The 11,718-nt window shown below is 38.7% G+C and overlaps 1 protein-coding gene across 4 annotated transcripts in view; it reads left to right on the top strand.

Moving 5' to 3' along the window:
- Nucleotides 1-11,718, top strand: part of CADPS (calcium dependent secretion activator) — a 456,128-nt gene that overhangs the window by 364,896 nt on the left and 79,514 nt on the right. For 3 of the 4 annotated variants that reach the window (XM_025050754.1, XM_025050752.1, XM_025050753.1), the window contains one exon: nucleotides 10,473-10,628. In XM_025050754.1, coding sequence (XP_024906522.1) covers nucleotides 10,473-10,628 — 156 coding nt within the window. Of the gene's footprint in view, nucleotides 1-6,943; nucleotides 7,091-10,472; nucleotides 10,629-11,718 lie in introns of all 4 variants that reach the window. The other variant, XM_025050751.1, reaches the window with a different exon arrangement.

An 11,718-nucleotide genomic window follows, 5' to 3' on the forward strand; every position in this document is an offset into this window, starting at 1 on the left:
CTCTCTCTCTCTCTCTCTCTCCCCCCTCTTCCTCTCTCTCTCTTTTTCCTGTACGAAAGTCATTTTCTTCTTTCTAGTTCTTCATATCTTTGGAGTGTAGCAGCCAGTACGGAGTAAAATGGGGTATGTACAAGCAGGCTTTCAGGCACTCCAGAACAAATAACACAAGAGACTTTTCCTCAGTTTGGAAGCCTTGACTTACGTTTCATCTTTAAGCGATTTTCTGAATTGAGACCCTCCCTTTAACTTTATACTGTGTAAGACTCTGACTGATAAAGAAATTAATGCAAAATAGCTTTCTCAGCCCTCCTGCCACATCTGAGCCGTGAGAGAAGTGTCTTGACTTACCCTACTGAGAGCAGGTTAATAGGTAGTAGCTCTTCATTTGCAAGTACCAAGAAATCTAAATTTTTAGCTTGTTATTCTCAGGTCTATAACAGTCTCTTAATATGGCCCTGCTGACTTTTAACTCATGAGAATAAAACTAGGTCCCTTGATGATAAGACATTAACAATGGACTCTTTTTTTTTTTTTTTTTTAATGCTCACTGTAATCAAGACAGTCGTGCTGTGGAGAACAGTTGTGAAAAAAGAAAATGTTAAAATGAGTAATATTCACATTTTGAAAATAGCTATGATCTCTAATAGCATTTCCTTACTTGGTTTTAAATGTGGAGGCTACTACTACCAACACACATGGGAGCAAAGGCTTGGTATCCTCACTGGCTCTTACAGGGCCCTAGAATTAGGGCCTCATCCTCCCTTTACTAGCCAGGAGGCTAATAAAAGTAATTAAATTTTTCTCTCATCTGCAAAACTGATTTTTAAAAATGCCCCTACTCAGTGTCTGAGAATTGTCACGAAGTTCTGTGATAATGTCACTAAAGCCATTTTATAATCTAGTGAATTCTTCAGAAACTAAGCAAATGACTGCTATTCCTTTTGAAGCATTAATTATTCTTAATACTATCAGAAGTAAAGATAGAATCAAAATTATTTTCACAATTGAAAGTCTTACTCTGGGAATATTTTGTTGGGGATATTTTTAATGATAAAAAAATAAATTTAAACTCAGGGATCTGTAATTTAAAGATCTGAAAATTAGTGAAGGATTAATAGCTGTAAATAATAACCTGAGAATCTTTTATGTAGATGTGTTTTTTTAAGTAGCTTTTAATATGATTGCGGTTTGTTCAAGTCACGCTAACTGGTATGTGCCTTTCAGAGAATGTAGAGATATTTGAAAGTGCCAACTAAAACACAAGCTAAATTAAAATTCTTTGAAACCATACACATTTTATTAGCATATTTGTATACAGAATGTGGATACCATGAGACAGTTTGCAGAATGGCTGACGTAAAATAAAGGGTAAAATGAGCATGGGGACATGCTTATGTGCTAAAAGGAATGAGTCTCTCTATACTTCTTATCATGTGAAGAGAAACAAAGTATGAACTAACGTTTATCTGACCACTAGATAGAGAGTTGATAAAGAAGCGGAGATTTAATTTTCTTTTGGGAGTTTTTCAAGTAAAGAATGATCTTTTAGGAAAGTTTTTCAAGCCTACTTAAAAACAAAAAACTAACATAGAAATAGATTTAATTTGCTCAATCTTCTCTAACTTTTCCATATGATCCCCCAAAATACACACGCATGCACACAAATCACAGTCTTTCTCTCAGACAAATGTTGTACTCAAATAGTTCTGTTCTTCCACTTTTCAAAAGTCATAATTATAAGCACCTGATTATTGATATTTGACTGAGAAATGCCCTGTAAAGCCTACTTCAAGAAAAACTGGTATTTAAAGTGTTAAAGAAAAATGGCACTCTGACAAGAAAATATTAAGAATATATTGAGTTTGCTAAAAATGGATTTTAAATATCATTTATTCTTCAGATTTTCTTATGTCAAAATATGGCCACGTAAAAGAAAATATAGATATAATCACCATTTGAGTGTGATACAAGTTATTTGGCAGAAAGGGTAAAATGGCTAAGTCCCATTGCTGCCTTTCTCTAGAAAAATGGCCTTCCATCTCTGCAAGGAGAGAAAAGGGAGGATGTGTCTCTCTTTCCATTAAGCCAGATATAGTCATGATGAGACTCTCTATGCAACAGTGAAAATGTTATCGCATAGCTTCTAACCAGGCTGAGGAAAGCCAGCCTCTCAAGGACAGGCCCAACCTGGAGCCCAATGCCCTTTCATTGGCATCCATCGGGAAGTGCCACGGGGCCACCACCACAGTGGAGCCGGTTGCTCACAACCCTCCTGGCAGCCCTGAGTATCAGCTTTTGGTCCAAAGTAGCAGATGGGCAGCTTTCTACCAGCTCTTTAGAGTTGGCTTCTTGTTAGTCAAGTCATCATGGAAGAAAACTTAGAAAGTGTGTCATTCAAAGTTTGCCAAATCTAGTACCCTCCCCACCTTTCCCTTGACAGATCATCTCTCCATCTCTACTTAAACACCTGCAGGCACAGGGGATCCACATTTCATGGCTGTCCATTTCAGGTTAAGATGGCTCTGAATGGTAGAACTAGACACTGCTTCTTCATATATACACTGAAAAATCTGAATTTCTTATTTCTCAAAATGTTTTATCTCTCTCTGCCAGGGATATACACATTAAAATTATTTTCTAAATAATGTCATTGTCTAGATTGTCAAAGATGTTAATATCTTAACGGAAATGAACTGTCAGACCAAAAACATCTTAGCAATATATAGGTGGCTTGGTATGAAATAGATAAGTACTGGACTTGGAACGAGAACTCCTTACTCTGCCAGTAACTTGCTGGGTGACCTTAGGCAAGTCAGAGGACCTTTCTGAGCCTCGGTATCCTCCTTTGTAAAACAAGAACTTTGAATACCTAAGACGTTTCCAGCACTAACATTCTAGAAAATGTGACTTTTCACATTCTCTTCATATATGTATTTGATCACCACTGCCACCCGAGCACCTCGGAAAGGGCCTGGGATGTAACAGGTACTCAATAAATATTTATTGATCAACTGACCTTTATTAAGAAACTCATACAAGCTGAAAATTGTAAGAATATAATTTAAAAACTATAGGGAGAGGAAAAAGAAAACAATACATTCCCCTGATCAGGGATTTCAATTTAGTTAGGTCTGAACAACATAGATATAAGAAAGATGACTTTAAAAATTTACCAATGTACAAATGTCCAGATAACATAAGGAAGAGCTATGAAAGCATAGAGTAAAAGGGAATGGATTTCTATTGAGAAGTCAAGGAAACAGTCTAGAGACTGTTGTCGAATGGAGCAGGAGTGCTAGGAAAAGAGCATGAGCAAGAGTAGAAACATAGGGGAAAGTAGGGTATGCTGTAGAAACTGGATATTTGGTTTAGGCCAGCATGGATTATGAAGGAGGCAAGCCATAAGATTGGAGAGATGATTGGGATTTTCTAAAATCCCATCAAGTTTGAAACTTTATTCTCTAGGTTATGCATTCTAAACAGGGACTTTACAGTTCCCAAAGCTGGTGAAAATTGGTTCTTGGAGGGAGGAGAGCAAAAATATACCTTACTTTTGTTGTGTGTGTGTGTGTGTGTGTGTGTGTGTGCGCGTGCGCGCACGCACGCACGCCAGAAAGCCCAGAAGAGGAGTGGGAGGGAAGCACTGAAAGGTAGGGTGGGCTCCCTGATTCTATACCATCAAAACTGATACATCTCTGAAAGTAGCTTTTTCTCCCCCTGTATACATCAGTGTGTCTCTTCCCGAGCTCTGAGCTCTGACATCGGCTGAATAAAGGTATTCATTCTGAGGCAGCATGGGCACATGCACACGCATTTGTGCATGTGTATAAAGCACAGGTCTATATACAATATATAAACAGATATATAGTATATTGGTGGTATTAGATTTTCATGGGGAAAGCAGTTTGGGGGGGCAGTCTGGTGGTGATAATGAATAAAAGGTTGATAAACACCACTCTAAACTCTAAGAAGATATCAAAAAGTGCCCGTGCCCCAAAATAGGATCAGACCTAAGAATAAGCAAAGAGAGAGACTTTAGTGTCTATAGAACCAAGAGAAGACAAGATGTACTGCATATATTCATGCAAAAAAATGACTCATAAAGTAGAAGGCATTCTGTATCTTACATCTAACTCCATCCATAAATCTAAAGCAGAGGTCTTTGAGAAGACCATACCCTCTCTGCTTGGAGACACAATCTTGATTATAATTAGTTCTAGAAGCAAGGAATAACTCTACCTCACATACACACTTGTAACGTTCATCCAGGCGAGAGAGAAAGAGGAGATGAGAATTTTTTAATCCAGTGTTCCAGGGATGGGCCCTTTGACATGAATGAGAGCTATCCTTTTTCAACAATGTCCCCAAAATGAATGAGTCTAATTTTTAACATATATCAGTTGTTAGGGTTGCAGTTCACACTTCTTAGAGTATTCAGAGATATCCAATTCTGATTCTCACAGAGAAGCATGATGGACTGGTTGTTTAGCTCTTTGCTAAAGAGCCCTCTAAAATGATAATTCGTTATATCCAGGAGCCTGGTCTGACCTGAGTGCTACTAGAAAATTTCACCTCTTCACAAATATATTTGTAAAATATAATGCTTGGAATTGCCTTCTTGATTATTAATATAAGTTATTAATATCCAGATGAAAAAGTAGTAACGTTAGCAATACACTATATTATTTTGCTAAAAGCAGAAATATCAAGCATGTTTCAGCCTCTTAAAAGTAGAGTGTTATGTCACATGAAAGACATGTTTCTATATGAGTCCAACGTACTAGTCCAGCCAAAATGTCACATTTTACAAATACAATATGTTTTGATTAATATAAGTATTTTTTTATTTTTGTGTGCAAAACGAAGTTCTTTTCTAATTTGTGTACTCACCATCCACTAATATGTTTAAATTAAGTTGCTTTTGCATACATTTGTATGTTATTCATTCCTAGCTACTTTTAATTTGCTCAGAATTGACATTTTAACTTTCCAGGCTGCCATCTCTAAAGATCTCCTAATTCCTTGATCATTATTCAGTGTGTGCATCATTTAATGATCACATTTGCTTATATAGGCTTACACATGTCTCAGTGGAAATCGCCAACGGTTTTGTTACATGGCAGTGTTTAAGACTGAGAACCACCAGGGGCTGAAATCAAAGGCAATTCTGCAGTGAAACAAGAGAAATGTGGAAGGAAAAGTTTCATTTTCCCTTCTACTTAATAGTCATGTTTAGCTTCTTCTCTCGACCCTTCCCACAAGAGCAACCTTTAGTCCCAAGTAGAGAAATACAATTGGCTTTCCCACAATGTGAAGGGTAAGGACAAACCTTTGAGACACCTGTTTCCCTTAAGGAAGAGAATGCCAGGTTGGCAATTTTGCATTAGAGGTTTTTCCATCACAAGCTAGGGCTATATTGTCATTATGAAAAGGCAAGTTTTTTTAGAGGGAGACAAGTGTCCAGCTTATCTACAGAATCCAGAATTTCCGACTTCTCGGGAGGTTTGCCCCCCTAAGCAAGCCCAGAGGCGGCTCCAGCCCTTGCAAGAGTTCTGTTAGTCAAACACAGCTTGCCCGGGGCAGAGCTGCTTTGGCAAAACTTTCTCTTCTCCTGCAAGATCCAAAAAGAAAGCCTCAACTCCTTTGCCAAAGTGCTGTCAACTCCACTTAAACAGGAAGGCTCCTCTCAGATGCGGAGTTAGGCTGGGCTCTACCGTGCCAGTGACTTTGGCTGGATGGAACACCCTTAAAATGCCACTACAGAGACATGTGGTGCCAGCTTGCAAAGCAGTATATGACACAGTTCCTCTGAAGACATACAGTTGATTTGAGTTGGGATTATTGTTTGTTTTATTTTCTTTCTTTAATCATAAAGTTATCCATCTCTTTCATCACATCAGTTGACTAATCTTTGTTCAAAAACAAGAAGATTCTATGAGGTCACATTTTAAAACTATTTACTAATTTTTAACTTAAATTTTAACTTTTTATAGAAAAATACACAGCTTTAATTTTCACAAACTGAACACTCACGTAACAATCATACAGATTAGGAAACAGCACATCCCCAGCACCCGGAAGCCCCTGTCATCCTTTCTTCCGTCTCTATCTCGCTTTCAAGGGTAATTACTATAACGTGAGGCCACATTTTAAATCTACTTGTACTCAAAGAATTTACTATAAGAGCTGAATTTGGGTTGTTGTTTTTTTTTTTCCTGTGTAAACATTTCTCCATTTTAATTTTTAATTGGACTTAGTTTGGGAAGGAAAGTTTCTGTTTTCTTTAAGTGTTCTATAAAATTATTCAAAACTAGTCATTTTCTTGATACAGTTCCTTCGTCTTCACCATCAACTCTGACACCCATGGCACATACACCTGTCTTCAAAAGTAGCAGTTGGAAAAAATTCCTTTTCTGTACACCCCCATTAAGTATGCATTTAAGTGGGCAAATTTCCTGTTACATCGGATATCTAATATCTGACTTAAGAAATGTGCCTCTGTCGAAAATAATTTATAAATAAAAGGAAATTAAAGCGCTCCACCATTTCTTTCAATCCCAGCCACTTCACAGCAGCCCTAGCCAGTGCAACGCCAGGAACGTCAAGTTTTTAGTATAAGTTCTAGACTCTCGTGGCAATGGATTCGGAAACTTCACAAAGGCATTTAAACAATGTGATCATTGTGCATAGGTGTCCATGAGTGCCCATGCTGTTGTCACTCTGTGGTTAATTTTTTCTCATTGACTTTTTTTCATTTCTCTCTGAATACCGAGCCACACCACACTCCCCATTTGTAAGCTGCTTTCTGAAGTATGTTGCTTTAAGTTTTCGCTGGTGTCTTGCTGTGGACTTAGCCAATTTATTTACAACTGTCATATGCTTCTGCCACATCTGCATTGTCACTGTGATGGTATTTTTTTCTTTCTGTCTGTTTCTTCCACAGGAGTTTAACCAGTAACCTACCCAATGTGAACCTACCCAATGTGAACCTTCCCAAAGTACCAAATCTACCAGTTAACATTCCTCTAGGCATCCCACAAATGCCTACTTTTTCGGCACCGTCATGGATGGCTGCTATATATGATGCTGAGTGTGTATTCAGTTCACATTAGATCTAATTTAAATTTAAGTGATCTTGGCATGGATATGCATTGTTTATTTCTATACATCCTATATAACAGAGATGGAGAGGGATAATTAGACATATTTTGCTGATCATACAGAGACAATATTGTTTATTTCTGGCATGCAGCATGTTTGTAAGACGTTTGCTATATATACAGCACTAACAATTTGTCTTACGCCCACTGAACGCTTGGGGATTATGTTTCACTTCCTGAATTCTTTTGCAAAAGGATTCTGTCCATGTTTTGTTTTTTTGTTTGTTTGTTTTTTGGTTTTTGTTGTTGTTTTTTTTTTTTTAATGCAAGTTGCATGCCTTTAGGAGTTAGACATCCAAAAATAGTCCAGGAAACCTCTTTGATGGGCTGGCCAGTCATCTCCGGCCTGATCCAAACCTAAGAGGGAAGCACACCCAGAGGTTGTTTTTTTTTTTTAATATTTTTATTTTGTTTGTTTTGTTTTATTTTTAATTAAAAAAAAACTTCTAGAGACTCTTTAAACCATGAAGTATATTTCTGGTGTCAGCAAATGGCAGGATATAGCAACAGTATGTTCAGGGCTAAATGAAAATTTCTGAATGGATCAAGCCTTAGTCATAATAGAGCACAGAGCACTGAGATCTAGGCAGCAAGATCTCTAAATCTGAGAATGCAAGATTTAAACAACAAATAAGTCAACTTTTTGGTAGCTGTATCACCTGTGGTCTGAGTGTAGGGTCATTTTTTACATTCATCCACACAAATGCCAGGAATACGTGGGGTTTGTTTTTCTTAGAGGCCAAGCCACCCCTTTAATGCCAGCCAGCAGCTTGGGGAGTGGAGGTTGAGGAGCCATTTCTTCTGGCTTAGAAAATGAATCTTCTTTTTTTTCTTCAGCAAGAAGAAGATCCAGCACCCCTAAATTCTACCTCAGGGAAATAAAATTAGAACCACGTGCATGATTTAATAAGTGAAATAAGGTTTAGCGATTCTGTACCCTCCTTTGATCCTTTTCTTAGACCACAGCTAATTATAGGCCAGATAAGCTTTTTCTTGAAAGAATAAATTGGCACGTTTTCAAAGGGAAGTGTTATTATCAAAGGAATAAAAAATGATCTGAAACTGGCAGTGAGGTTTTGAAACCTCGAAATCACATTCGTCAAGATGGCCCTCAACATTTTTATTTTTGCAGTAATCCAGGTAGAAAACAGAACATTAAACTGACTGCTCTAGTTGGCTTCTCCCAAGCTGCCTAATATTTTTAAAAACATATGTTCGTTCACAAGTTCACAATGAAATCGTATGGTCAGTGTGTCTGAATCTCTTTTAAAGGAAAATTAAAACCTCCAAAAATTTATATCTGAAAAAAAAAGTTTCTAAAAAAACATAAATCATATTCATGCTAAGATGACTACATTAAAAGTTAGATTAGGTATTAACTGTTAATAATTTAAAAATAAATATCTGAAAGCTTCTCTTACCTTCTTCTGTGCATGCTCCGTGACATTGTTTTTGAAAAGATATGAATCAAGACATTGTAATAAAGCAGATAATGGTCTCTGTTCAATTAATTAAGGCATGAGTGGGAACACATTTTGGTAACTGCTCAGCAATCAAAATAATCTTGGTGCTATTGCCTTAACATTAACAGTTTATCTTAAAAATAAAAAGAAAATATTCTTTTCCTCATGTCAAAACTTAATAATAAGCTCTTCAAAGAAAAAGAAAAAAAAACCCTAGAAGAATTTTTTGAAACTCTGAAACCAGATGGGTGTCAAAATGTTGTTGTAATAAATACCAATTATTGCATTCATATGTACTTAATGATTTAAAACATACAACCATGCAGTTCCAAAACGGGGTTTGGACTAGACAAAGTTGGGGTTTCTTTCTCCCAAGAATAGGATGGGGTGGGGGAAAGGCTGAACTTTCACGGAGAAACAATGCATTCCCCCACTTTTGAACAATGCTTATGGCAGTATCTGAAAAGAAGGCGTAGATTCTCAATCACCTACCAGGAAATGCCTGATTCTATATCTTTTCATAATTCCAGTTTCCTCCTTTGCCACCTTTCATTTTAAGGACGTGTTTTCATGTTACCTGCTCCTTCGTGTCAGATACATCTACGTACTGACCTCAGACTGGTCTGTCCTTGAAAACATTACTCTGTTGGTCCAGGCCGTAGGCTCCCTCTCGGCATGTTGGGAGTATGCCCCTTCCCCACCCCGCAGTAGCTGTGTATGCATTTATGCACTAGCTATATTTCTCTCTGAAGCATTAATTCAATGCAGCTGGCATCTGTCACAATAGAAACACCCACTCTCATCTGTTTCTATAGACGATGTCAGAACAAGTGGTAATGCATGGTGTGTTGGACATTTTATAAATTACCGTGTTAGCATTAGTGGTATGCGAGGAAGGGGGTGGGAAGTGGCCACCCCTCAGAGCTCCAAATGGTATTGTTACAAAAGAGAAAGCCAGCCAGAGAAGGGCAAGCGGGTGAGAGATGGAGCATTTCCCATACACAGGCTTTCCCCAGGTAAAAGTTCCATAGACGTCATTATACAGAAAGGAATCAAGACCAATTTCCCCATCTATACAGAGGACTGGGTAAGATGGTGCAATGGTAAAGGAAAAAAAAAAAAAGCTCAGGTTTTGAGGCCTAAAGCTTTGCAAATATCCCTTATTCACTCACCTAACCCCCAACTCTCCTCGTCCTGGGGCTGCCCATGCAATGGGCTGGTCTGTGAAAATTGGAATAAGAACCAAACTGAACAAGAGTCTTGGATTCAAGGTATCCAGGTGTACTCGTCTCGATTTGAGTCACCCCAATTTCTTACCAGCTCTTCAAGAGAGAAAGCAGGTCCTCGCTCACCACTTTGTTAGCACTGTCCTTTTAAAACTAAGTTTTGTGCAATCTCCAAGAGGCCTCTGCTCTGGAGGGGAGCTGGGGAAATGCATGAAACCCTGAATTTTAATAACTGCATGTTGCCATGTAGTTATTATTTGTCGAGACTTACTTCTCCCTCTGGTTCGTGGCCTTCATTTGAATCATCACATGTGTTAATGTGGTTATTAAAAGAAGGCTGATTTTTACCATACATCCTTCTCCTGGCCGTTGTGGGGCAATACCTTCCTCAGACTTCTCACTGGTCTGGAATAATTGGCTGAGCGAAGCCGACTAAGTCATGTATGGTAAAACTCAATATCTGCCGGTGGAGACTGCCCCCACCTCCACCGCCAACACGCGTCGTTTTGTATGTTGAAGCCACTGTTTGCCTTAAGCCTTCTAGTCTCCAGTTGTCTTTGTGTCAGCTTTTCAGAACCTGAGGCCAGTGGGTGACTCTCGTTTCCTAATTTTTATCCTGCCAGTAATGGATCAGGAACTTCAGAGGATCTGTTCTGGAAACTCGACGCCCTTCAGACCTTCATTCGAGACTTGCACTGGCCCGAAGAAGAGTTTGGAAAACACCTGGAACAACGGCTAAAGCTGATGGCAAGTGACATGATTGAATCTTGTGTCAAAAGGTAAGCACAGGTGTCTGGACAGGCTCTGCATTCCTTCCTCACTATACACTGACTCGGGGAAGGGTAGATGGCTACTCTTTCAGATGGCCATAATTTGGAGTATTTTGGAGGAGACGATTGCTTGTCAAAGTCAGCTGAAGTGGTGGCCACCCATGTCTAGCTTCTGTTCACCTGCCCCATGTCTGTCCCAAACCCAACACGATGTGGCTGCCAACTTTTTTACTTAGCTCTAGGAGTAAAAGATCCATGTCGGTTCTTGTTCACCTCTGTATCCCTGATATGTAGCAGGGTTTGGCACAAAACGTTTACTTAACAAATACATATTTAAATATAAGAGCGTATGTCTGTGTGGGCGGATAGCTAGATGAAAATGAGAGAAGCACGTACAATTCTAGAGCCTGGGTACCCAGTGCAGGTAACAGGAATCTCATGCCTTTCCAGTTGTGTGGGCAGGAACTCAGCAGCATCGTTCATTCTGTATATATGAACTGAGCCTGTACTCTGTGAAAATTATTAGTTGTCTTGCCTAAAATCTAAGTAGATATCAACAAGGGGCCATGAGACATTTTGCCTACTTTTTCACTGTGGGATATAAGATTGAGGTGGGAATACTGCACTTGAAATTCCCAGGTATGCTGTTCTGAAGGTAAGAAAAAGAAAAATGAGGGCAACGTGCATCCATTGAACAGAAATTGTTTGAGCTCTTCCTATATGCCAGGCACAGTGCTAAGTTCTTGGCATACTATGAAGAACGAGAGACGGTATTCCTTCCTCATGGAGTATCTATATCTGTATGTCCTCAGATTTAACATCGTTATCATCACCCTATCTATCCCCAGACACACATCCAAGTCCTTTTTCCAGTTCACAACTGTTCCATTATCTTTCCTCATTCAAAAAAAAAAAAAAAAAAAAAGACCGCAGGCAGCACAGGCCACTCCAGATCTCCAGATGTTATATAGTTTAGCTCATGGACCAATTGTGAGAGATGGAGGCTGAGTTTGGCTAGGAGTGCTCCGAATTCATCACTTTATATTTTGGAAAAAGAAAAGAGAAGTAACAGTGTCAAAACTGGAATCAAAAAAGGCAG

The sequence above is a fragment of the Pteropus alecto genome, unplaced genomic scaffold (genome assembly GCF_000325575.1).
Source record: "Pteropus alecto unplaced genomic scaffold, ASM32557v1 scaffold75, whole genome shotgun sequence".
NCBI classification, from domain to species: Eukaryota; Metazoa; Chordata; class Mammalia; order Chiroptera; family Pteropodidae; genus Pteropus; species Pteropus alecto.